We start from the raw sequence: 27,807 nt of genomic DNA, 5'->3' as shown, positions 1-27,807 counted from the left end.
GAATTTGATTTTGATTCCGAAATGGAGGCAAATTTGTAAGCTTTCCTTATTAGCATTGAAGTTCATTACCCCTGGAATTATGGCGTAGCCTGTAGCGTAGTCAGCGTAGTATAAAAAATGTCTCTTCGTTTAGGCTTCATGACAGTCAGCATCATTTTAATTTCTTTTTATTCTACACTTTCAGAATTGTAGTCAACTGGTGAGATTGTAGCTAAGTAAGTGATGATGCAATCTTGGAGAAAATTATGCGCGGAGTAGGTTTCTCTATGTACCTAATCAAATCAGAAATAATAATCTCCACAGAAAAACCAATGAATCGCAAAGCTGAAGTAGAAATGGGTACAAAGTTCGAAGAGCCAATAGTGGGTCCCGAGGTGTTGGAATGGCAACTCTCACTAGGTGGATTTCCAACAATAAGCGAGTCGCTAGATGTAGGCTATTCAGACCCGTGGCGTGGCGTTAGAAGTATCTATAAAAAAATAACTATGTCCGGCTATGGACGTCCATCGGCTGATGTCATCATGACGTAGTTAGCGCTGATTTAGAATCAATATTGCTTCGCAACGAACGTACATAACTACGTTCGCTACATGAAAAATATACACAAAGTCCACAAAAATAGATTTTAATCTCGTTCAAATAGGTAAAACATTTAATAACAATAAATATAAAGAACTCGACGCCACAAATCTACAATCACACAGATAAATATAATCCAATCGACCGTCTTGGATAAATATTGCAGGTGAAAGAATCTTGCTCGCCCGAACGCGGCAGGCAATTACAGCAGAAATAGCTTTGGAAACTCATCTGCTGAATTGATTCTATTACGTAATTGTTCTCAGACTTAGCTACGAAAGACGAAAGAAAGGATAATAGGGATGATGACAGTTTTTTCAAATTGTATATAAATTAAGAGTATGCTAATAGTAAAGAAATTTTGTAAAAGGAACAGGGTATCTGCGATCATTACTTTCGGAGCTACAGGGATTTAAAGGGTCAGATTTGCGACGCTGCCGCGGATCCCTGAAAAACGCCCCATACAAAATGGTACGAACTAATGACGTCGTAGGCAATGTAATGATCGTTAGATTTGTATGGGCGTTCAAACAAAATTACTAAAATCTTTGTTGTTAGTGCGTTTATATTAATAGTTCATATATTAAAAAATGTCACATTTAATGTAAAGAAGCTAAAACTTTATGAATTTTCATCTAATTACGATAAAAGATTTTTAATACATTTTGAAATTTTATAATCTCATTTATTTTGCAAATATTCTTGCTTTTTATGTATAAATTAGTTAACATTGACTCAATTTACCCGAATGTATCATAAAAATCAATATATTCAAACCTAGTCATCATCCCCATTATAAAAGACCTTTATTATAGCTTCTAAAGCTTTTAAAAATCGCAGTGGTTATAACCCGGAAAATAACAGAATTAAATAAATAGTTTTAAATAGCCTCTGACCCTCCTCAGGTTATAATTATTAATGTCTCCGATTTAAATTATACTTGTAAAATTAGTAGTTCCAGAGATCGCATTCAAACAAACCTCAGTTGTAGCTGTATTAGTAGGTACATGTAACGTATGTACTTATATTATAATTATTATGAGCATGAATGTGAAAGAAGAGAAAGGTAATATTCGTCTCTTTAAAAACTATTGAATTTAGTAAGATAAAATTTGGCATAAGTGCGGATATTTTAGAACACGATGAATAAATATATGTGCAACAAACAGCTGCTATGTAGCATGAAATGCACGGTTAAAAAACGTGGTGTGCACTGGCCCTTACAATGTCTGTATTGTCGACAACAGTCAACGACATAATAATTTAAAAGTTTCCGCTTCAAGCTGCTTTTATAGCAACATTTGAGAACAATTTCGCATTGTTAAATGTTCAATATACAGTGTATTAATAAAACTATATAATAAAAGTTTACTACATGCCATTTGCATCGGGCGAGCGCTGATCACCAAATTAGCATTCAACATAATTTATTTCACAGTGCACATAAACGATCATTTAAATCTCGTAAAACATTCCAAAGCATAATGTTTGTTGATACTAAACAAATATTTGTGCCAACATAATTTATGTACGCGTTTTCTTCACAAGATTTAACGCGTAGCTACAGAAATAACGGTATATTGCTACGACTTTATTCGTGTATAAAAATATCTATACAATACAAATTGTTTCACTTCGTACATTATATTTCTTTGCACCGAGACAGGGTGAATGAAATAATAATAGATTTAGTAGAGAAGTTCTCGTACGAGTTTAAATTGCAAACATTAAATGCTGTTGTGTAGTATCACCAATTTCACATGCAAAGAAGTATAACAGACGTTAACTATATTATGTGTTATTATACTAATTGCAATGACCTTTTTGTTTCTAACCTACGAACTCGCAGTTACATAATTATTCTTTCAACTAAGCTCGAGAATAATAAAAAATAGCAACACAATCGTGTGAAAGTCATTAGCCAATTTAAAATATTAAAATTTCATATAATAAATAAGAGTTTACAATAACCTTTTCTAAAACTTAAGAGGTGACATCGTACTGTAAATGACGTACTTAGCCACGCAAATATTGTTAAATGCAATTTTTTCGAATTTTATCAAAAAGGTGTACGCATATATTTTCATATTTTGGCAGCATTTTAAACGAACATTGCTTCTAAAAGTACGACTATACACGTAGGTACTACGAATAACTGCACTGCACGTTACATTATTTATAGATCATTCGTTGTTTTATTTGACCTGGGCTTTACAGTTATCTTGCGTTCTTTCAAAGATACTTAATGTGTCCATCACGGATGATGTTTGCATAAATTTAAACTATGTAAACAATTTTTGAAAGAACATTATGAAAAAAGTCGTAATCATTCTAAATATATTAGGTACATATATTCATAATTATAGTCCATTATAAAATTCAACTACAGTTACGAATTGAAAAGGGCCGTATATCATTTCTTGCCCAGCAAATCCTCGAGCAAATCCTGGTTACTCATATTGGAGTCACCGAGGAAACTGGTTCTAGATTCTATACGGGAGTTTTTTCTTCCAGAAAGATTGCGTTTACGGGCCACTGGAACATTTTCAGAAAAAACTTGTTCGGAGAGCATTTTGAAATTATTGTTCATTTCGCTGAATGCCTCTGGTGGTATGTCTCCACCACCGTTCACAAATTCATTCAACGTGTCAACCGCTTGCAATTGCTCGATCAATTTATCACTAGCGAATTTTGTTTGTGTGAACTGTTTCATGTGATTATCTATCACTTTGCTGCTCTTCTCTATATCTTGAATGATGTCTTTGCAATATTTGTCTATCGGTTTCCCGGTAGCTTTCTTATCAGTTATGCTAAGCTCACGTTTTAACAATGTTTTCTCATCATCACCAGTACTGCTACTTGCTGCGTTCATTTCAGAACTTGAACTGTCGTAAAACGAAACCGTAGAACCTCTTCTTCCTCTGGATTTCGGACGTTCTATCACAACTTCTTCAATGTGTTCCTCAATGGACTCTTCCATAGATTTTCTTCTCAAAGCACTAGGCTTTCTAGAACCGGGTTCTTCGTTATTCTTCATTTTATTTAACAAATCAGCCTTCATTGCTTCCATTCTTTTCTGCATTTCCTCAGGAGTAGAATTTCTTAAATCGTCGTCAACTATCGTGAGGTCAGCCATGCCTTCTTGTACTGTTTTTGCTAGTTCTATTATTTCGTCTGAACCTTTTGATCCTTTTCGGTTTTGGTTTTGGCTCGGCGTTGTTCGGGTGCTGGTAGAACTTCGAGAGGAGACATATCTAGAGCGAGGTTCTGTGGATGAGCTTGTGTCTTCCTCGTGCGATAGTGAACTACTGACATTCCGTGAATTCTCACATAGCTTGGCGAGTAGGTTTTGTTCTAACTGTATTATCTGAAAATATTTCAAACATGTGTTTTTCGAAACAATACTCTTTAATTAATTTGATTCCTACAATACAGATTTTCAAACTTAAAACAACGTATGCAATCAAATACGTTGTTTAGAGATTTCAAATCTCTATTGCTGTTATTGGTTAGATTATATTTTTTGTTCTACGTTTTTGTTCTCTCTATTTTCAAGAAAGGCCAGTGATTTATATTGTAAATTGGGCAAATAAGGGAATACCATTGTAAATCTGAGTATAACCTTACTAAGCACGCTCACTAGTACAATACAATCGCTTTGCGCCAGTCAATCTGAAGCGTTACAGTTAAATTACAAACACCTGAATATTCAACTGAAATACAAATCCACGTGTGTGGAAAATCGGTAACCATACATTACAGACGAAATTGCCTGACAGTAAAGCTTTACTTTGAGAAAATAGATATATGAAACTAAAATACAAAATACATCACACATTCGATCTCTCGTCAGTCCCTCTGGCAGCCTCTCTCCCACTCTTGCTAATCGGTCTCGCAATGTTGATGGTAGACGGAATCTTTGTAGGAGACTTCACTGCTCTGCCTGCGACTGTACTTATCATCTTTTCCTTCATCTGCAATTAAAAAGACCACAATAGTGATTGTTTTTTGCTAATATTTTTTTTACGCGGGGACGTAAAGGAAGATGAAATTACACGGCGATATTTTTTAGCCGCCCGGGTGGTAGCAATGTTTGAATCTAATTTAATAATTTATTTATGTAATCTTACATATAGGCAGCTAAAAACTCTGTTTGTTGCCGATAGCTTTCTTGCGACTGATTGCTTGCGTAACTGTCAAAGCAAAGTTTGACTGGGTCCGCTAGTTTGAATATAAACAAACAGGCAAATAGCACTGTGTTGGTCAGCTTCCACTAGTTTCTTAAAAATAAGCTCTAACAGAAGAAGAAGTAAAGATACTTATTCCCGATGGAAAGACTAAAGGTTCCGTTCTTGGCGACCGCGACGCGCGACCGCGCGATCCACTGCATAAGTATGAATTTATATGGAACACTAAACAAACCCCGAGACCGCGTCGCTCGACCACTTTTGTTTAGTGCTCCATATAAATTCATACTAGGCAGTGGGTCGTGCTATCGCGGTGGCCAAGATCGGAACGCTACCTTTAGACCTACTTTTCATGTACTTAATTTAATTTACAGCTACACATCTAACACTCGTATAATTGATACGAGTGTTAGATGTGTATGTGATGAATTTAGGGCCAAAGTTCTCTAGTTACTACGTACGAGTAACTCTCGTTAATCATCATTTAGGCAAATAGTCATCTTTCATTTTGGAAAATATCTATACGCATATAACGAAACAGTAGTAGGTATATCTGGATAGCTTGTTTAGAGTAGATTACAAAGAGGTTGCATTTTTTTAAACTCAGGTGTATTTTTATGAACCAAACGAATTCATCTTTGTAAAAACATCTTGGATACAGGCCTTTTTAAACCTGGCAAAATGGGTAATTTGACTAAACTTAATATGCTAGCCACTAACTATCCAGTAGGATTCTAATTCAAAGATTCAAAATAAATTAAGCATACGACTTTTATGATTTTTTAAATGTTTATTTGTTTGTCTCTGTTTGTTCACACTAAACTTCAATAGTACCTACAAAACGGATTTGGAAGTACGAGAGATAAGTCTAAGTTTATTAATAAAGGCTTTAGATACATTAAGAGCGGTCGTAGGTTAAAAATCACAACGATAACATTATTATTATCTTACCTAGAAACTAACGAAGTACCTAGGGGGCTTATGCTAGTTACGAGTATAGGTACCTAACAGTCGAAATTATTAAAATCAATTGCACAACAAGCACTCGCGTGCATAGGTAATTATTGCAAAGTTTGGGCAAACCCTTACTTACTGTACTATACAATACCTCAATAAATTATATTTGATTTATGGTTTTATAAAGGTACACGGTATCTACTCGTACATAAATTTTCAAGACTTTTTTGCGTTAATTTTTAAGATGCGGCACCTATTAAACTAGTGCCGGGCTTTGAATACGGTTGCGCGGCCGGATCACTTTGATGCTATTTTGAGTGAAAAAAACGCGTCAATATCTATCTAATCAAACTAAGGAATTTAGAGAATGATTCTTTGGCCCTCTTCTTTGATACTGCTCAATGACGAGTCGGTCAAAATTTTTTTACTGTGAGAATAAATGAAATTAAGACAAAAGTAAAAAATTTTAGGTTACAATGGGCTTTTATTAATGTTGAATACTACTTACCTCGATAATAGTGGATAGTTTGTCAGCGTTAGTGATGGCCAGGTCCAGGTCGTGTCTCGTGTCTTTGTGCTTATTGATCTCCGCCTGCAGCTGGTGCCTGAAGTTCTTGGCTTCCAGCGCGATGCGTCGCTGCAGCATGCTGATAGTTTCACCCTGTTGCTGCACTTTGGCGGTCAGTTCAACCACCTGAGCCTGCAGCTTTTCGCGTTCCAACAAGTTCCTATAAAAGTAAAGTGCAAGAGCCTTTTTTAGGGTTACAGTCCAAAGACTCCGCTGTCTGTCCGTCCAACTGTCTGTCACTAGGCTATATCTCATGAAGCGTGATAGTTAGATAGTTGAAATTTTCACACATTATGTATTTGTATTGCCGATATAATAGCAAATACTAAAAAAAGATGGATATTTCGAAGAGCCGATGGACGTTGGGGTCCCAAAGTGCTGGAATGGCGACACCGCACTAGTAAGCGCAGTGTCGGTCGACCCCCCACCAGGTGGACTGACGACATCAAGCGAGTCGCAGGATTGGCTCAGTATCGTGATGTTTGGAAGTCCCTACAAAAGGCCTATGTCCTGCAGTGGAAGTCCATCGGCTAATATGATGATGATGACTAAAAAACAGAACAAGTAAAATAAATAATTGAGGCGGCAATTATCAGTTATCTGCATTTTAAGAAATTAAATATCACGTGTCTCAAACAGTAAAGGAAAAATATCATGAGAAAACCTGCATACCTGAGAATTTTCTTAATTCCCTAGGTGTGTGAAGTCTGCCAATCCACTTTGGGTCACCGTGGTGGCCTATTAGCCTAACGCCTTTCATTCTGAGTGGAGACTTTTGTTCAACAGTGAGCCGAATATGGGTTGATAATGATGATACCTATGTTTGATCTAGATCTACCTGTCCTTGCTCAAGTCCAACAGATGCTGGTGCTCATCCCTCAGCTGCTGCAGCTGCAGGTCCCGCTCCTTAAGCCGCTGCGCCGCGTCCCGGTGCTGCTGCTTCAGCTGCTTGTACCGGCTCTGCTGCACGCGCATCTCCTCGCTGTGGGAGTTCAGCACTTGGGGCAGCTCCGCGTTCGAGTTCTCGTATCTGATTGGCATACGTTTCATCAGTTAGCATTTAAATATCTAGATAATATTAGTACCTACCTACCTATCTGTTTAAGCGTTATGTTTGTTACGGTTAGGTATACCACGAAGCAGCTTTTACTCACAGTAATCTAGAATTCTTGATCGATCGTGATAGCCCAGTAGATGTGACCTCTGCCTCCGATTCCGGGGGGTGTAGGTTCGAATCCGGTTCTGGGCATGTAGTTTTTCAGTTATGTGCATTTTAAGAAATTAAATATCACGTGTCTCAAACGGTGAAAGAAAAAAATCGTGAGGAAATTAGCATACTATTTACCTACTTGAGAATTTTCTTGAGAATTCTGCCAATCCGCAATGGGCCAGCGGTGTGCCGTCCTATCTTACGCCATTTACATTTACTTGAGTCCTGAACTTCTGAACATATAATAATTCCTCGACTGCGCGAATGTGGGTATCACGACAGAGGAGAGCAAGTGAACTGCGGGCAGCAATAAACGCGCTTTATTGTGAACTAGCCTACGCCCCGAAATTTCTCATTTCACTCGCGTAGTTTCCGTTCACGGGGATGACGGTTAGAATGCGGGGATAAAATACTCGTATAGCCTATGACAGTCACTAATAACGTGACTTTCAGACTCTTATAACTCCAGAATCTAGAATTAAAAGATTTTGCAAGATCCTTTTCAAGTTGATCCAGAGAGTAAGTACCCCATACAATACTACAAACTTTATCTCTTTATGTTAATAAATTAATATAGAGGAAATAAGCATCTTGGTCATTGGTCTTGATGAAGGTAAGTAAGATACTTGCCTCTGTAACGCGATTTCTTGTTTCTTTTGGAGAGCACGTAACACTCGATTTTCGTTGCTAAGTTCCTTAAACAAAAACGTTTATCAGCCATCATAGTATGGTGATACCAGGGAGAAACTTAACTTAAGCTTATTGGTAACAGAAAAAATAATACAGCTTCAAATGTTACTTCGCCGCTTTGGTACACCGGCGAAAATTTTGCCCTAGATGAGTAATAAATATTTTTTTTGCTTCAAGAAACATACTTTTCTTAAGCCAATAATTTACCCAGATCCTTATTTATGCATCATATTAGATATGGCTGGTGGGAGGCTCCAGCCGTGGCTAGTTACCACCCTACCGACAAAGACGTACCGCCAAGCGATTTAGCGTTCCGGTACGATGTCGTGTAGAAACCAAAAGGGGTGTGGATATTCATCCTCCTCCTAACATGTTAGCCCGCTTCCATCTCAGACTCCATCATCACTTACCATCAGGTGTGATTGTAAGGGCTAACTTGTAAAGAATAAAAAAAAATATATATATTAAGCCAATAATTTAATCAGATCCTTATTTTATGCATCATATTAGATATGGCTGGTGGGAGGCTCCAGCCGTGGCTAGTTACCACCCTACCGACACAGACGTACCGCCAACAAGCGATTTAGCGTTCCGGTACGATGTCGTGTAGAAACCGAAAGGAGTGTGGATTTCATAGTAGGTCCTAACAAGTTAGCCCGCTTTCATCTTAGATTGCATCATAACTTACAATCAGGTGAGATTGTAGTCAAGGGCTAACTTGTAGAGATTAAAAAAAAAATCTTCTCCATATACTTTTATGCGAGGGTATACCTGGGTTCCTCAGGCCGACGTTGTATGGAATTGCCCTTCGTTAAGATCCTACTAGAACAGATTTTTTACTAATAATATAATTAGAACTTTCTGTAGGTAGCTCTGTATGTAGTGACTGACACTATTAAAAATTAATAAACGTATTTTCTTACTTGTAAATGATAGTGCGCATCAGCCAACTGATTCTGCAGCTGCTTCACCCTATGGGTCTTGGCGGAGAGCACCCTCTGGGTGACGTATCTGTCACCCTTGTGGTTGAGCGACTGGTTGGACATGCCCACGCACAGGTTGAGTCGCTTGCGCTTGTGCAGGAGGTTGAGGCGGGAGTTGCTACTGTACACGCTCTCCAGTGAGTCCCTGCAATACAAACCGATATTTTATGGAGGCATGATATAGTCATCATCATTAACAGCCGATGGACGTCCACTGCTGGACACAGGCCGCTTGCATGGACTTCCAAATACCACGGTCTCGAGCCGCCAGCATCCAGCGGCTCCCTGCAACCCGCTTGATGTCTTCGGTCCACTTAGTGGGTCGACCAGTACTGCGATTTGCGATGCGGAGTCGCCATTCCATCATCCACCACAAATGGACCACAACGTCCATCGGCTCTTCAAACTATGTGGCCTGCCCATCGATCGTAGATCGTTAGATGGGCCTCAAAGCGTTGCGGAAATGTCAATGGTTTCGCACATTGAGTACGTCATCACTCGTAACACATTTTTCTTTATTCTGTTATCGCCGTCGCCGATATGACGTCGTTCAAACTCGTGTTGGCTTCAGTGTGCTCGTGGCGTTCGAGCCGTCCACATCTCTTGTTGTGTAATTCTTTATGGGTTACTTGGGATAGGCGGGGAGAGTGACTTGAGTGGAAAAGGGGAGCGTTAGTCGACTGTCAAAGGATCCTTTAACCCTACACACATCGTTCACAAGTACGTGACTACACTCAAGGTCATTCTCTGCCATTCTAGGGCCTTATTTTGGTTACAGTTTGATTTGTTAATTAAGTTGTCCTGACAAGTGTTGTGAATCATAACCTTTGTTCGGCATTAGTTTTCTTATATTTGTAATCACTTTGGGTCCTATAATATGAATCATAACCTTTGGTTGGCATTAGTTTTCTTATATTTGTAATCACTTTGAGTCCTATAATAATTCATGTTGTGGCTTGTGTTTTTACACTTCCAAAATGAACACGAAGGCATAATTATTATTAAAATAAGAAAATACAGTAAATACTTTTTTAAGTCCACGTCCACTCACAGCATGCGCTTGTTACGTACTAAGATAACATGTGCGTGCACGTCTTTGGGTAATGACATAAAATTGTGCGTTCTTTAGTATGGAGGGGCCCATCTAACGATTTATATCGATGGGCCTGCCCATTGCCTCTTCAGCTTCGCGACTCGCTGAGCTATACCTATCAGTGACTTTGGTTCTCCTGCGGATCTAATTTCTGCCCCCCTAGCCAACTAATTACCTATAATCTAGGTATCTACACCTACATGTCAGACAAGTTTGAAATGACTTGTGTGAGATCTCTTGCGGTTTCTGTACTTTCTTATGTATTTCGCACTCATCATCATCACGCAAGTGAAACCGAGAGGATGTGCTAGTAGGTTATAGGTAAAAACTTACTCCAAAGTTTCGAAACAACAAATTACCTACGTAATAATGTAGGTATTAGCAATTACCTTTGATCTCGTCGTTTCTCTTCTGGGACGAGGCTAAGCTCTGACATCGTCGGTAGACTGCACAATACTAAATAAATTCCATTTCCTATATAAATGCAAACACAAAAAAATTCAAAACCACTTTATTTTTTATAACAAGGCGTTGTGTATCGCGTCGCTATGGCAACGGATAAAAAGACTGACATAAGTCTCGAGTGGCACAGTTGGAGGTTTTAATCGATATGCTATTGATATTTAATACTGACCTTTTTGTTTTGCTTCTCTTTATAGTTTCAAAGATTTATTATATTGTTAGTTTCGTATAATATTATAACGCGACGGGTAGTAACGGCAGGTATTATACCATAATTTTATCTATATCTATCTATCTATACCTACCTTCTTATAATAAAAGTGGACGAATTCTATACATTTACTCGCAATTTGAGATTTTACTTATACCATTTGTAACAACAAACGTTAGCGTGGCATAAAGGACGCCAGCGCCATCTAGAATCTATACTTTTAATACGAATTCTGTACATATTCTGTACATTGAAGATATTTTGAAAATTTTTGTTGGGGGGCATTATATACTATGCACAAAAATTAAGGGAGCAGAAAAAAATCCAAATTTTTGGGGGATTTTCAACAGGCTGTAACTTATACAAAAATGGTCGTACAGCAAAAAAATAAAAAGCAAATTGTAGCTCTAAGTGTTTAGTTTTTGGATCTGAGTTTGAAAATTTTTTTTTGAAAATATTTTTCGAGTAATCATAAGAAAACCACCGAAAAAAAAAATTTCGAAATTTTTTTGGTTTTTTTTTATTCTACGGACGTGGAAAAAATTTTTTCGGCTCAACCTCCATATGGACCGGATAGCTTGTTTATTCAGATTTAATTTAGTTTTTTTTAAATCTCGATACGAGCATTTCTCGCTGAGATATCGATGTTTGAATGGAAAAAGATCATTTTGTCTTTGATTACCAATATCTCAGCAACCAATGATCGCACAGAAATTTTGAGGTTGGTTTCAAAAACTTGAATAAACTCTCTACAAGGATTGGCAATTGAATTTTGAAAAAAAAAATTTTTTTCAATCATTACATGAATTTGAAAAAGCATCCAAAAAAGGGCTTTTTGTCGTTTTTTGGAAAATCAAGCGCCCAATCAAAAATATTGCGGAAACCACTGACGTTAAGTGTGCCTTTTAGTGTTCAATATACCCACAAAAACCCTACAAAGTTTCAATTCAATCCAGCCAACCGTTTTTTTTTCCCACTTGATCGAATTTTTGAAAAAATTAAAGGAGCAAGAATTTCGCTCTGAAAATGTCATAATTTACGCTTTTGTGCTTGCGCACGTGTATGTGTGTGTTCCACAGTATTTTGTGACTCCAAACTCACTCTCCGAAGATGTATGTGTGTGTGTGTGTGTGTGTGTGGAAGTGACGAACCACAGGGTCTCAATCTCTGATAAAACCACACACATACACGTGCGCAAGCACAAAAGCGTAAATTATGACATTTTCAGAGCGAAATTCTTGCTCCTTTAATTTTTTCAAAAATTCGATCAAGTGGGAAAAAAAAACGGTTGGCTGGATTGAATTGAAACTTTGTAGGGTTTTTGTGGGTATATTGAACACTAAAAGGCACATTTAACGTCAGTGGTTTACGCAATATTTTTGATTGGGCGCTTGATTTTCCAAAAAACGACAAAAAGCCCTTTTTTGGATGCTTTTTCAAATTCATGTAATGATTGAAAAAAATTTTTTTTTTCAAAATTCAATTGCCAATCCTTGTAGAGAGTTTATTCAAGTTTTTGAAACCAACCTCAAAATTTCTGTGCGATCATTGGTTGCTGAGATATTGGTAATCAAAGACAAAATGATCTTTTTCCATTCAAACATCGATATCTCAGCGAGAAATGCTCGTATTGAGATTTAAAAAAAACGAAATTAAATCTGAATAAACAAGCTATCCGGTCCATATGGAGGTTGAGTCGAAAAAATTTTTTCCACGTCCGTAGATTAAAAAAAAAACCAAAAAAATTTCGAAAATTTTTTTTTCAGTGGTTTTCTTATGATTACTCGTAAAATATTTTCAAAAAAAAAATTTCAAACTCAGATCCAAAAACTAAACACTTAGAGCTACAATTTGCTTTTTATTTTTTTGCTGTACGACCATTTTTGTATAAGTTACAGCCTGTTGAAAATCCCCCAAAAATTTGGATTTTTTTTCTGCTCCCTTAATTTTTGTGCATAGTATATAATCGATACTGAAGCTAAAAATATTTTTTTTCGATTTTTTGTCTGTCTGTCTGTCTGTCCGTGTTTTTTTGTTATTCGGGCATCACGCTAAAACTACTGAGGCGAATTTAAATGAAACTTGGCACGGTTTAAGACCATAATACGGAGAAGGTATAATATGTTTCCTCACTTTTTTTTTTCTGTTGTACCTATCCATTTCTTTTGTTTAAAATCTCTCCCACTGCCAAGGGTCACTGGCAGAGATCTCTTATAGAGATAAGTGTTTCCTTGTCCACTGTTTTTGTTTTTACTTTTGTGTGTTACTAATATTGGTACAAAATAAATTAAAAAAAAAAAAAAAGGTTATAGAATACTTTTTATTGCGAAAATAAAATGAGAAGGGGTTGAAATAGGGGTTGAAAGTTTGTATGGAAAGTCCTTCATTTTTTTAGTTACAGTTTTAAAAATTTGTTCATAGATCATAAAAAAAATACGAAATATAATGTAATTCAAAAATTTTTGAAATTCAAAAAATCCTAAAGTAGTGAAATAGGGCTTGAAAATTTACATTGATTTCCACGCAAACGAAGTCGCGGGCGTCCGCTAGTATCAAATAATAGGCACCATCACAGATATAAGACGTAACAGCGTTAGCTTTTAGCGATGTCTATTCTGTAAGTTTATATATAGTCCATAAGTACGTGGAGACACCTCGAACAGATCCTAGGATTTGTGACCTTGGATATAGGTTTCAAAATGCATTTAAATTCATTTCCATGCCCACACTAAACAAAACATTATCACACAAAATCACCATTATAGACAACCATGGCCATATATGACCATAATTTTTTTGTGTATTCATGTCTCAAAAACATATACTGTTATTTTTCAATCTATTAGAACGATAGTAAACAATTTGAGACCCTTTTAAAAAAAGTGTCAATTAGCCTGTTAGGTATATGTATAACTAAGACTTGAAATAAAACGCAAAGTAAAACAAAATATTTAATATACTTATTCAACAGTAACTGTACATAATAGATATTAATTATATTTACATAATTTAATTAATTTATTAACAACATTTTAAATAAACTATAAAATTTAACATTTCAACTTTTATGTATTGTCAGACAGTGTTTTGATATCCAACAAAGCCAATAAAATACCCCATAGTGGCTTTTCTAGATTGTGGTGACCTCAAATTTTGTTTTTTTATACCTGAATTTTTTGATTTTTAAAATTTGATACCTTGTCAGTCCATGCTCCTACCATATGTTAATACAGAAGGCAACTATAGATTTTTGGACCGTAGTGGCTTTGGGAGGTTTTGAGAATCCAGACCCACAAATGTTGAATCATAAAATATATCTTTTATAACACATTTGCTCGTAAAGCATCGCTTATTTCACCAATTTCAATATAGTAATGTATCTCATTACGCACATGTACCGTAATGTAAAGTAAAATGCACATGTGCATGTAATGTAATATAAAACCTTTGGTCATCCGTCTAAAAACGAACGATACTTTTTTAAATCTTGTCAAAGAGTTTTTATGTCAGAAAAGTGCTCAACAATTTATGAATAAAATTAACTTTGTGTGATAAAATAATAGTAAAAAGCCATTTAATTCTTTAATTTTAATAATTTTGACAATAAATACAACCATTTATCTGCATCAGAAACACAAAAATATTAATTTACTTTATTAGTAACACTGGCTGTTTTTGGTGCATTTGCAAAAACAAACGCTGGTGTGCGCACTTCGTTATCTGTGCAAAAATGACAAGCAATCAAAATGTCATCCTATGCAAAACAGGCAAAGATGTAAATTCGTTTTCAGAAAGTGTGTTCAAAGTGTGTTTCCTCGCAAATGTGTTATTAAACGTCGTATGACATATGTGCGCCCTGATAATTACAGCCTCTGCTTCCTTACTATAATAGCTCTCGCCTTTGGATCGAGCTGCAATATCGCCTCGGCTGTAATTTTCAACTTACCGCACTTATATCATAATGTACTATTATATATTAGTCGCCGGTCTATTCATTGTAACCATTTGAAAAACATTATTAAGGTTTATAATTTAAGTGTCTCTTGGATTGCCACGAAGTTCTTTAATGACTTCTCATGATATATAAAATAAATATGTTTCATACTTGGTAATGAGTATGAGTATTTTGGTATGTGTGATGTAAAATTACAGTTAAATATCGTATTCGTATCGTAGTTAAACGAGGTAGATTGATTTATGTATGTCGCAACGATTCAAAAGGTCCCGGGTTCGAAACGAATTTGCTTCCTCTTTCTTGACTATTTTATAAAATTTTCATTGTTTTAACGCACATATTCCCAACAAGTGATATTTTATGTAGAAAGACTTAGAAGAAGGACTTTGAACTTTTACTTTTGTCTCAGATTTCTTGGAATTTTTCCTTTATAATCTATCTCTTTTTTGAAAAATCGTCAGTCATTTTATTCTTTTCCTCATCTAGTTAGTACTTACAAAGTAAAAAGTTACAACCATTACTTTTTGAAAATGTAAAATGAATCAATAACGTCTCCTGATTTTCAAGTTGGCCTTACGAAAAAGTTATCAAATTAGCTATCTTTCAATTGCTAACAACGCTGAGATTATAAAATGAATATCCATTTGAAATATTGCACGCAACAATCAACATTGGTCGCAAATACCGACATTGAATCAATATGGCATATTCGACTCCGCGCCATTTAGTATTATCATCGTGGGCCACGATTTTGAAAAAAAAATGGTGGCTTTCGATTAGGCCAGCTTCTATACGAAGTTCCAATACCTTTGATTTATCTAGGAAAGTCCCTGTTTTGTTTCTCCCAAAGTCTATTATACAAAGAGGAATTTGTTGGTTAGTGGAATCAACATGGCATATTCGACTCGGCACCATTTAGTAATACCATCATGCGCCACGATTTTGAAAAAAAAAGGCAGCCTTCGATTAAGCCAGCTTCTTTGAACTTCCAACGACTTTGATTTATCTAACTAGGCAAGTCCCTGTTTTGTTTCTCCCAAAGCCTATTATACAAAGAGGATTTGTTGGCAGTTAATGTGGAATGGGTTCCTCGTTCCGTGATGGTGCCATTCTCTAGAACCAATATCTCGTCGGCGTCGGCGACTGTGGACAGACGGTGCGCTATGCATATAGACGTCCGGCCGACAGTCGCGGCTTTTAGTGCTTGGAGAATTGCCTGGAATTTAAACAAAATATTGTGCATAAAATAATGTAAATGTATGTTATTTAAACAGCTACATGCCACGATAAAACGACGAGATTTTAATGTCGATTTATCGACCCAGTTGCATGGATCGTGGTCACGACGAAACTGAAGTTTGCGAGATGCGAAGTTGACAGCAGCTATTAGAGGCAGAACCGATCTACTCAATTTCTTGTTCTTTTTTCTCTTTTTTCAACAATCTCGCGATTTTGTCTGTTTACGCAAGCCACACTCACGACATCGCTTTTGTTATTCGGTTTTTCGCGGCGCCCTCTTGGTTTGCACAATTCTACCACCGTTTCATCGTGGTATGTACCCGTTCAAATAATATTCGTAATGAACAACCACGAAATAAGTTTAAAATCATTTATGTAAATGTATACTTTGAAATACCAATTCAAATAAACAGAAGGACACTGCTCAGAAATAACACAGGCCCTGTGCAAACGAAATGTAACTCATCAACGAATTTAATAGCTAAATATACACTAATATTAAAAAGAGGAAAGATGTATATGTAACAAATGAACTCAAAAATTACTGTACCGATTTGAAAAAGCCTAGGCAAGCGTGTCCCATCTTAAACTGTATCTACACTTACCATCAGGTTAGATCATGGTCAAACGCGAGCCTATTTGCATTTAAAAAAAAAAAGTCTTTCACCATTAAAAAGCTACATTAGGGAGTAACAGACTATTTTATACCTTTATTCTCACGGCAATGGGAACTTCTGCTAGTTTGTGATATTCGAATTTTACAAGGGTATTTTTTTTATTTAATGGCAAGTTAGCCCTTGACTGCGATATTACCTTTTCACCCAATTTAGAAAATATGAAACCTTAATCTGACACCACCAGGGAATTTAAAACAGGGTTTCTATAGAAAACCATAGCATTACTATGGCAGAGGCCGCCAGTGGTCAGGTAAGGTAAGGGTCAATACTGTAAGTTGTTTGGCAATTGTTATTTATTTATACCTATAATATGAATTACATTTCGATTGCGCCGGCTCTACGTACTTTTCCCCTAGTCAATAAGCATTGTCTTTTGAATATGAAAAAGATTAATCTCCCAAACTCACGTGTTCCGTTAGCGAATCCAAACTGGACGTGGCTTCATCGAATATGATGATGGGCGAGTCCTTGAGTATGGCGCGAGCGATCGCAACCCTCTGCTTCTCACCCCCTGACAGCTTCAGACCGCGCTCGCCCACTTGGGTCTCGTAGCCCTGGAGACAAGCCACCATTATTAACTTTAAATATTTTACTAAAGGTTGTTTGGAGTTCGCTTTTAGCGATAAGACTGCCTTCGCACATTTTACGGTTTTCTTTTTTTTCTTTATAGCTTGTGCAATAAAGACCCGTCTATCTATCAATCATTAACATCATTAACATCAGAGATGTGCTTATCTCGAGATGAAAGAAAGACAAAAGTCGATCAACAGTTGGAATATACATATTTTTACACCGGTTGTGGTAGATCGTGTCGTGCAAATGTGTACCTTAGGCCACGTGTTGACGGAGTCGTGCAGCTCGGCCATCTTGCTGGCCGCGTACACGTCCTCCTGCGACTTGGACAGATCGCCGTAGTGCAGGTTGTGGTAGATCGTGTCGTGCAAATGTGTACCTTAGGCCACGTGTTGACGGAGTCGTGCAGCTCGGCCATCTTGCTGGCCGCGTACACGTCCTCCTGCGACTTGGACAGATCGCCGTAGTGCAGGTTGTGGTAGATCGTGTCGTGCAAATGTGTACCTTAGGCCACGTGTTGACGGAGTCGTGCAGCTCGGCCATCTTGCTGGCCGCGTACACGTCCTCCTGCGACTTGGACAGATCGCCGTAGTGCAGGTTGTGGTAGATCGTGTCGTGCAAATGTGTACCTTAGGCCACGTGTTGACGGAGTCGTGCAGCTCGGCCATCTTGCTGGCCGCGTACACGTCCTCCTGCGACTTGGACAGATCGCCGTAGTGCAGGTTGTGGTAGATCGTGTCGTGAAATAGCACGCAGTCCTACACAAATAACAACAACAAATTTAACTATCGCAATGCGGTTTGGCATTCAGGTACAGAGATATGGGTAGAAAAAACTTGTATCTCTAAGTTAGCCCGCTTCCATCTTAGACTGCATCGTCACGTGAAAACAAGTTAAATCAAGGGCTAACTTGACATTCAATAAAAAAAAGTAAACATTACAAATGCAAAACATTCAGATGGATGGTTCAACACCTGAATGGTTATTAGCGTAATTGAGATGAAGATAAATTGTATGGGTTGGTTATTTTCAATAAAGATATTTCACATGTCCAAAAGATTTCAGATCTGAGAATTTGGTATTTTAATTTGATACTGCCACAATTATATTCTTGAGAAATAGGTTTTCAAAAAACAGACAACTTCCTTTTAATGTTCCCCAAAAACTAAAACAAAATCAAGTTGAGCCAATATTTCCCAAAGATACTGGTGTTTTATGTATTATTTTATTAGAGTTTGGTACCTGTGGCACAATAGCGATGGATCTCCTTAAACTGGCCAGGTCCAGGTCCCTGATGTTCTGGCCCGCGATAGTGATCTGCCCCGACTGCGGCTCGAAGAAACGGAACAGGAGGCGAACCATTGTCGATTTACTAACAAGAAATTATTTATAATTATTATCAATACATATAAATAATATTGATGTGTATGTCTGTGATGATATTAAAACACAATCAAACTTTTTTAAATTTTAGTCTGTCCGTCTACTTTTTAAATATTTTTTATGTACTTCATGTGTGGGTAGTAGAGATAGTGATTGTACCATTATTTAGTGGTAGAGGAAACACCCAGGACTTGTGACCATGGGAGTAGGTTTAAGAGATCCCTCTACAATGCATAAACACTCACCTTTTCTGACCGACATGTTCTCCATGCCCACTCTAAACAATTTATGATCAATAATTACAAAAAACTACACTAGCAGCGTGACGGTGTCCACGCTGCCTAACAAACAACTGAGCTCAAGTCATCAAATACCGTCTTATTTATACCAACGGATACCTCCCCTCCACAATAACATAAATAATGAATGTTAATATCATCCGTAATTGAGGAACTTGTAACATTCGTGCGCCATGAAAACCTTGACAATTTGAAAATAATTATTTTGTTGCTGAATTATTTTACAACCTTGTTATATACCAATATATTCATTTATCGAAAATTATGTCAAGTACAATTTTTATCTTTTTATTTTATGACAATTTTAGTGATAATTTGGATAATTATTAATAATGCATTGAGTTTAGTACAAACAAGCGGACCCGGTCAAGCTTTGCTTTGACTTATGTGCATTTCTTCCTTATCTACTCTACCCCTACCCTAACCCTACCCCTTAAACGTTTGTATGGGAAATAGAAAAGGATTGTTTTTATGGTGTTCCCGGCAATTTTTCAAAATTTTCTCACTTTTTAAACCTACCGTTGTGAGTTTTAGCGAGACTAACGAACAGCAATAAATTTATATTTATATAAATTACATTAGCGGTCTTACCCACTACCAGAACCTCCCACGATGCCAATCTTCTTCCCCGCAGGTATGCTGAAGGTGAGGTTGTTGAATATCGGTTTCCCGTTGATATACTTAAAGCTAACGTCCTTGAAGTCGATTGTGGCTGTCTTCGCGTCCACTACCAGCTTGTGTGCTTGTTCCTTTTCCTGCAATATTATTCAAGCAAATAATACTCTACCACCAGTGGTTTTTATGTTATTTAACCTATTTAAGCCTTCTACCTTCTAATGTATGTTGTATAACGAAGTAATTCTCCAAAGAGCGAAAGTAACCAACATAGCTCTCAGGGTTAGTACATGGAAGTAGCAGTGGGCTGGTCATATTGTATGTCGGAGTCATGGTATTTGAGTGGAGACAGCGTCTTGGTGACGAAAGACGGGAGCGATGAGGGAGGGAGGAGCGAAACTAGGTGGGAGCGATGACCTCTGGATGATAGAAAAAGCCAAAATAGGGAAGGCTGGCACTGCTTAAAAGATGCCTATGTCCAGCAGTGGATACATAATGGCTGATGATGATGAATCTCACCATCATCAGCTATTCTATAGTATTACTGTTTAGTAGCAGTAGTCCAATCTCACCTTGACCCTCGGCTGCACCGTCATCAAGGTGAACATGGTCTGCATGTCGACCAGCGCCTGGCGCACCTCGCGGTACACGGAGCCGAGGAAGCCCAGCGGGATGGACAGCTGGAACACCAGCCCGTTCACCATCACCAGGTCTCCCACCGTCATGTTACCTGGACAAACACATCATCAGTACTCTACATTTTTTTTATTTTTACATCCACAGCTCAGTAAACTTCCGGGAATAAATTCACTATTACCACCCCCCCATACAACAGGGTAGTTGACTCGTATCAAATTTAATTTAGACAATATTAATTTCGCATAGTACATGGAATAAGGGTCTGAAATATATGGATGTTAATTAATAAAAGTTAAGGATTTCTTTAATTAAAAAAAATTCCAAACGTCAAAAACACTGTCGTCCATTTTGTGACGTCACAATGTTACATAAAGTACTAAACATCAAACTAATATTTTTGTCAAACGCTCCGCTTGTAAGGAATTTGTTATAGTGACGTCATGAAACAGTTGAAATATAGATCATCATGTAGTAGAACAATTTACTATGAATTCCACTGTATGACCATTAAAAAAAGTGTCAACTAGCCTATTCTTCAATTTCGATTTCGCTAAGGAAAACGAGATGCGGATTGCAACAGGCGCGTTTCTCAATGAATAGAAGAGGAATGCTCCTGTAACCTGCTTCTCCATCGTTCTTCGCCTTCTTCGCCACCGCTTCGTTACCACTTACCCTGAGCAATTTCATTAGCAGCCAAGATCATGATGGCGCTAAGGCCAGCGCTGAAGATGGCGTGCTGTCCGAAGTTGAGCAACGCTAAACTGGAGGCCGTCTTGAGCGACGCGTCTTCATACTTTTTGAGCGAATCGTCGTACTTGCGTAGTTCGTACGCCTCGTTGTTGAAGTACTGGGAAGAGAATTTTTTGTGTGAGGTTTGAATAAGGATCCGAAATATATCGATATCAATTAATTAAAGTTAAGGATTTCTTTTAGAAATTTATTTAAATATCACGTATTTTTTAAATTTTCGATACGTCAAAAACGCTGTCGTCCATTTTGTGACGTCACTAACACCCTTGATGTACTATAGTATGCGCATTATCATCTGAGTCGTCCGGTCATAAAAGTCAAAAAAGATAGGAATGTGCAGCGCGCCTACCTGCGCACCCTAATTATCGATAAACGGCTACCTGCGCACGTGCTAATGATGAGTCAATAATGATTTGGACGATTCTGATTGGTCGGTTTCTAATGTAATTGCATTGCGTATTTTTTTTGCTATAAATGTGTTTACTGCAATTAAATAAATACATTCATGTGTTACTCGTTGCGCACTATGGATACTAATATATAATAAATTTGGCAGAAGACGAAGATTCTGATGATGAAGACTCAGATGAAGATTAATTTTATTTAGTTAATAATTATATAATATGAAATATGTATTATATTAAATCAAATATTGTTAATTTTTTTAATTTTGTGAACAAGATACGATAATAAACTTTACTTATCGATAATATGTCTTTCATTGTTACACCCTTCACTAGACGGCTCCATAAGACCCATAAGTGCAAGCGAGATAGATATAGAGAAATGATTTATGGCCCTAAGACTCAGTTGTTAATGCTATTAGTATAAAGTCGAACTAATTGTTAAATAATATTTTTGTTAAACGCTCCATTTGTATGGGATTTATTATAGTGACGTCATGAAACAGTTGATATATAGACTGTCTATCATGGCCGACAGGCGTTTTGGCTCGTATTGTCAAAAATATAATTAAGAAAATTCACCAGTATGCAGGTTTCCTCACTATCTTTTTCTTTCAACGTTTGAGACACGTGCTATTTAATTTCTTAAAAGTTGGAGGTACATGCTCCAGACCGGATTCTACCCCACACCAAGCGAAATCGGTGGCAGAGTTCATATCCATTAGTATTACGATTGACTTTACCAGTTTTTAAATGAGCATCATATAAAAACTTACCTTAACAGTTTCGTAGTTGATGAGCGAGTCGATGGCCTTGTTGCCCGCCTCGTTCTCCGCCTTGTTCATGTAGACGCGGAATTTGGTGCGCCACTGTGTGACGGCAAGCGTGAACGCGGCGTATACGCCCACGCAGCTGAACGCCACACCTGACGCAAATAACCATCTATACTAATATTATAATGCTGAGGAGTTTGGGCCTCATAAGAAGGCTCAGAGTCACACAGTGGGCGATGGATAAAGCTCGGATTGTCTCTGCGTGATCGAGTCAGAAATGAACTGCAGAAGAACGAAAGTCACCGACATAAGCTCAACGAATCGAGAAGCTGAAGTAGCAATGGGCGGGACGCATAGTTCAAAGAGCCGATAGAATTTAGGGTACCAAGGTGCTGGAATGGCGATCCCACACCGGTAAGCACAGTGTTGGTCGACCCCAATTACTTCACAGATATTACTACATTAAATCAATTCAAAATTGTTACCAGCAAAGGCCAATCCTCCTTTGATGCCCAGTATGGAGGACACGAGCGTCAGTTCGAATATAGTTGGCACTATGTTGAACACCATGGCTGACAACACAAAGTTTATGGCGCGGGAACCTCGATCTATTGTCTAAAACATAGATAAAACATAAATAGAAAATCTCTCTCTTTCCCTTACTCCATCATACTATTTAACTCTCTTTTTCTATTACTCCTACTCTCTCTTTCTATTACTCTCTATTCATTTGTTAATAGGTACATCAACTACTGGTCTGGTCTGGCCCTGGTGGCTTGACATTGACAATCAAGAAATTAGATGCCCAAGATAGTGCCCAAGAGCCACGAGCGCGGTTAACTTTTTACTTATTTTGAAGGAAATGATCTCCTAAATACTCACTCAAGCCAAAGAAATAAAATAACCCCACCGCTAAAACCGAAAAAAGTATATAACCATTTTTTCTTTTTATCATCTAATCAATAGATGATAGATTAGATTAGAATTGGTAGATTAGATTCTAATCTACCAAAAATTAGATTTGGTAGATTAGATTCTAATCCACCAAATCTAATCGATTCGAATGACTGGTGAAATTCGAATGATCTTATCAACCTGGTCTGACCTACTGTATAGCATATTCCCATGCTAAGGAGATGAGGAGATGATACACACAACAAAACTAAAATATTACCTTTGATAAAGCCCCCGTCTGTCTGCCCAGGTGGAAGCTGAGGTCCAGATTATGTATATGTGTGAACACATTGCAGGCCAGTTTTCTGATGGAGTGTTGAGCCACTTTAGCAAATACCGCATTCCTTAACTCGTTGAAACCTGCTGCCGTTGCTCGAGCAATGCCATCTGAGAAGTATAACAATATTGGTTTACTCTCATATCATAAAATAAAAAACAAAATTATTTAAATGAAAAATACCTTATTGAATATTATTCATGGACTTAATAAGAGGATACTAATGAGGATCTGTATGGTAAATGACATTTTCCATATATTTTAAACTTTAAGACGCCTAATCTGTGTACCTAGTGGCAGTTTAATACTGTGACGATCGCGTAAACGTAAACGCGAATTTCTAAGGAATTGTAACAGCGCCATCTAGTGACGCTACAATACTGTTTCAATTCCATATAAATTCGCGTTTACGTGTACGCGATCGTCACAGTATGAAAACATTGAAACTCCGACTAGGCACTCTGAAAGGGTCACTAGCAAAATACAAGTATGTGCTATGATAAATGAGATGAAATTCTTAGCATTCTGTGGATTCACTATGACAGTGCCAGGTCAATTCAGTCAAGCAGATCCCTGGAGTTGTCAGTGAGGGGTTAAGAAATTTCTTAACCCTTCACATGTAGGTCACAAGTATCTTATAAGTCACAAATACTTACAACCAACCAACAAACTGAAAGCAGTGGTTCCCAAAGCTTGAGGCACTGTCGCCATACCCAGCAATGCGTCACCTGCTGGTGTCACTGTCATCTGGTTTACTTCATCCACCGCATATTTGAACAGGAACGGTACAGACACATTCATCACTTTAGCACCAAAGAGAAGTGAGAGGGATACCATTACTCTGTTTCGTATCATCGCATTATCCTGTAATTGGAGAAATTAAACCTATTTGATTATATTTGGATGTAAATATATATACATAATATAATCAATTAAATCAAACACAACACTCATGTAACCAAAAGCTGTTCAAAATAAAAGGCTATTTTATTTATTTATTTTATTTTATTATATTTGGACATGTACAATTTTGTACAAAATAGGCTAGTTGACACTTTTTTTAAATGCTCTTAAATAGTTCATTATCGTTCTACTAGACTGAATTTTTTTCTGCTGAGAAGAACTGTCTAGAAACTCAACAGTTGTTCTTGAACAATTTTATTAAATGTAAGTTTTATTAAAAATAAACTAAAAATACTGACCTTAGGCCACACATACTCCAGCATTCCTCTCACCATGTCAGTCCCCGTCACAGGCTTGGCATCTCCCAGGTTTATATCTTCACGGGACAAAACAGAAGCGCCTGGGTGAAAGCAGTCTCTCTTTTGGATCCCTAGGGAGGGGACACACTATCAGGATGTATCAGGATGTACAAAGAACACAGGATGTGGGTAACAAAAAAGGGTTAAGGCAAGCGGGGAAAACAAAAGGTGAATGGGATAGAGATCTGTGTCAACCAGGCATTAAAAACAATATAAAACAAACAATGTAATAATGTAAGTATGATATTATATATGAGGAATGTTATATTTGAAATAAAAAACTAAAGAAGTATTTCTAAAAGTAAAAGAAGTTAAAAATTAAAATGACAAAGCATGAGTAACAAGTGCAAGGAATTTCTGAGAGCTACTTTTTAACATAAAATTGTGTTTTATACAACAATACAAAACAAGCTCGGACTATTGAAATAATTAGGAGAAACTTATTAATAAATTAGTTACAATTGAGAATAAGTTATTTTTAATGTGGTTATTCTTATAAGTAATGACTTAATAAATTTTATTCAAAAAATACAGTGTAAACTCCATGTAACGTCACACGATTGAATGACAAACTCACTTAAGCGTTGAAATCACATTGATTGGTTCAGCTTGCTTTCCATACAATGATACATTCTAAATAGCAATACACCTACTCTCTATAATAAAATTTAAGCAATAAAAAGTACATTTTAAGTTGCCAAAATTAATGAAAATCGCACAGCTGTCTACATTGTTTTGTTGCTTTATTATCCTGGCCCACTCGACTGTCGGCATCATGCAAAAAAAAACTTTTCAAGGAATTCATTTTTTTGTTTACAAATTGGGCTTGCATGTATATACAGACTATTGTTGACCATGATAATAAGTAGAAGTCATGGACTTAATGTTATCATATTCTTTGTTGCTCACAAACTTTTAATTAGTAAACGTGACTATAAAAAAAAATAAAGTATGGAAAAAAAAGTTTTACTCATACGGTTTTTTTCTATCCATATAACGACCACTGTCTATAACGCCATAAAATGTACAGTCCCTTTAGTGTCATTATATAGAGCTTACACTGTAGTATATTTTTAAAAGCAGTTCCTACAAGTAATATACTTAGGTCTCCCCTGAAAAGTATTTACATATCAAGCATCCTATCAGTACAGTACAGTTAATGGTCGAAAAGCACTTTGGGCCCCATAGCAATATACAGAAACATGGATTTGATTTACTGTTGTTCAACAATTCTTGATGTCATGTATATTTTTATTTTTGGCTAACTGAGTAGTAGACAGTACTAAGCTTATATTCTTTTAAACAAGATTATAAGAGTTAAAAAATATTTAAATATCTTGTAACTGATAAAACATAGTATTCATATTAAGATCAACCTTGAATTACGCAACTTTGGTTGGCAAACAATATGTACGTAATATTTAGGAACTGAAATTCAGTCATCTAATATTGCCTACCGCTTCACGACTTACCAACAGGAATTTTCCCAGTTTTGGGCTTGTTAGCCAAAACTGCCGCCAAAACATTCTTCGCTGAATCCTGTCCAGCATTGTTCGGTGTTTGTGAAGAGTAAAACTAAAACGAAAACACGTGAAAATTAACTCTAAAAATTTTAACTCGAAATCATACATATTAACAAGTTTCTTTCGTGTACCCTGAAGTATGTTGCAGCAGCGCATTGTTTACAAATAATATTGAATTGTGGTTTGTTTAAAATCACTGATTTATTTGAGAAGGCTTTCGTATATTTTAAATGATTATTTATTAATTTATCAATTCTTTTATTCGCCAACAGCGCCGCCGCCATGGTCGTTTCCGAATCCGAACTGAAAATGACATTGACATTGAGATGACACTGACATTATGACAGTCACACACTTATCTGACATTGACGTAGTACGTAGACCATAGAGTAGACTGACTCCCTCTGGAAGTCTCTATGCTCTACTGCTCTATTATTTTTCAAAACATGAAATAATTCATCACAGGGTTCCCAACTTAGGGTTTTTCCCCCCAAATTTAGGGGGCAAATAAGTGAAATGGGATTTTTTTAGGGGTCTAAAATTTTTAGGGGTATTTTCAGGGATTTTTTGACTCTTTAATATTTTTAAATTGATGATAATTTTAATATTTCTTTCTTGACCTAGCGACTTATAACAATATATAATACGTTAATCTACAACCACTCTGAGGCAACTGTAATATGTTGTCTGTATTAAATATAGACTTTTGAAACATATTACAGCATATTATTTCTAAATTATTATGCATTTATATTTTCAGGGGGACAACTCAATAATTAAAGTGATTTTAGACATTTTTAACACGAACTTTAGGGATAAATATTTTGGAGAGTTGGTAACACTGATTCATCATTATGTATGCTCTTTGTGCTTTAAACAAAGACCTTATACCAAAGAAAGGTCTTTGGCTTCAAACGATCATTGGAGGATTGGAGGACCCCAAAGGTTGGTTAGGTTGGTACTTGTACCGAATCGTATGGGTTGGTAAATAAAGAAATAGAACAAGTGCGTGTCAGGTCACGCCGTGCGTGTCGGGTTCCGTAGATTAAGTTACCACTTTAATCCCCTAAGTAATGCATAATAGAAAAATTCATCCTCACTTAGCATATGGGGAGGTATTTTCAAAATTTTTATTTTTCAAATTTTTTTTGTCATTTTGTATACCTAAATACATACCAAAATTGAGCTTTCTAGTTTTAACAGAAATTGAGTTATCTTACTGACAACTTTATTTTTTTAAATAACAACGGAATTAGTAAGCAAATCGATTTCCAATTGCTTTTTTTAAGTTGGTCAACTATTACTCTTTACATAGCAATAGGGAAGATGACAGTTTTTAAATTGTATATAAATTAAGAGTATACTAATAGTAAAGCAATTTTGTAAAAGGAACAGGATATCTGCGATCATTACTTACCGAGCTACAGGGATTTAAAGAGTCAGATTTGCGGCGCTGCCGCGGATCCCTGAAAAACGCCCCATACAAAATGGCTCGAACTAATGACGTCATAGGCAATATAATGATCGTTGGATTTGTATGGGCG

At 36.8% G+C, this 27,807-nt stretch overlaps 2 protein-coding genes across 4 annotated transcripts; both read right to left on the bottom strand.

Annotated features, from left to right (window-relative positions):
* Positions 1-549: 549 nt before the first annotated feature.
* On the bottom strand, positions 550-10,703 carry LOC112058222 (lebercilin-like protein). Its single transcript, XM_052882629.1, has 7 exons — positions 10,657-10,703; positions 9,115-9,331; positions 8,132-8,196; positions 7,130-7,321; positions 6,232-6,451; positions 4,416-4,553; positions 550-3,946 (listed from the first exon to the last, which is right to left on the bottom strand). The coding sequence occupies exons 1-7, from the start codon at positions 10,701-10,703 to the stop codon at positions 2,993-2,995; spliced, it is 1,833 nt and encodes a 610-aa protein (XP_052738589.1). The 3' UTR covers positions 550-2,992.
* Positions 10,704-13,878: 3,175 nt separating this feature from the next.
* On the bottom strand, positions 13,879-26,583 carry LOC112058141 (iron-sulfur clusters transporter ABCB7, mitochondrial). 3 transcript variants are annotated; one of them, XM_052882575.1, is made up of 14 exons: positions 26,395-26,583; positions 26,213-26,315; positions 24,681-24,811; positions 24,135-24,342; positions 23,422-23,588; positions 22,733-22,862; positions 22,251-22,399; positions 20,993-21,167; positions 20,254-20,411; positions 19,658-19,821; positions 18,627-18,756; positions 18,014-18,142; positions 17,219-17,365; positions 13,879-16,111 (listed from the first exon to the last, which is right to left on the bottom strand). In XM_052882575.1, exons 1-14 carry the CDS (start codon positions 26,545-26,547, stop codon positions 15,902-15,904), a joined length of 2,154 nt encoding a protein of 717 aa, XP_052738535.1. In that variant the 5' UTR covers positions 26,548-26,583; the 3' UTR covers positions 13,879-15,901. The 3 variants fall into 3 exon arrangements, with proteins under 3 accessions (XP_052738535.1, XP_023954595.2, XP_023954594.2); XM_024098827.2 differs by lacking the exons at positions 13,879-16,111; positions 17,219-17,365 and having other exon boundaries at positions 17,660-18,142; positions 24,681-24,800; positions 26,395-26,535; XM_024098826.2 differs by lacking the exons at positions 13,879-16,111; positions 17,219-17,365 and having other exon boundaries at positions 17,661-18,142; positions 24,681-24,757.
* Between the last annotated feature and the right edge of the window lie 1,224 nt (positions 26,584-27,807).

Source organism: Bicyclus anynana, chromosome 7, assembly GCF_947172395.1.
Source record: "Bicyclus anynana chromosome 7, ilBicAnyn1.1, whole genome shotgun sequence".
In the NCBI taxonomy this organism is placed as follows: Eukaryota; Metazoa; Arthropoda; class Insecta; order Lepidoptera; family Nymphalidae; genus Bicyclus; species Bicyclus anynana.
Note: the sequence above shows the minus strand (reverse complement) of the source record. Positions and strands in the feature narration are given on the sequence as shown.

Bases quoted from the DNA above. Each gene is read 5' to 3' on its own strand.
- LOC112058141 (XM_052882575.1), bottom strand. From the start codon at position 26,547: ATGGCGGCGGCGCTGTTGGCGAATAAAAGAATTGATAAATTAATAAAT. The intron at 26,316-26,394 runs GTACACGAAAGA...TTTTCGTTTTAG, and splicing joins CTGCTGCAACATACTTCAGG to TTTTACTCTTCACAAACACC. The intron at 24,812-26,212 runs GTAAGTCGTGAA...TCCCCTCCCTAG, and splicing joins AACTGGGAAAATTCCTGTTG to GGATCCAAAAGAGAGACTGC.
- LOC112058222 (XM_052882629.1), bottom strand. From the start codon at position 10,703: ATGTCAGAGCTTAGCCTCGTCCCAGAAGAGAAACGACGAGATCAAAG. The intron at 8,197-9,114 runs GTAAGAAAATAC...TTTTTGTTTAAG, and splicing joins ATGCGCACTATCATTTACAA to GAACTTAGCAACGAAAATCG. The intron at 4,554-6,231 runs GTAAGTAGTATT...TTTTAATTGCAG, and splicing joins AACTATCCACTATTATCGAG to ATGAAGGAAAAGATGATAAG.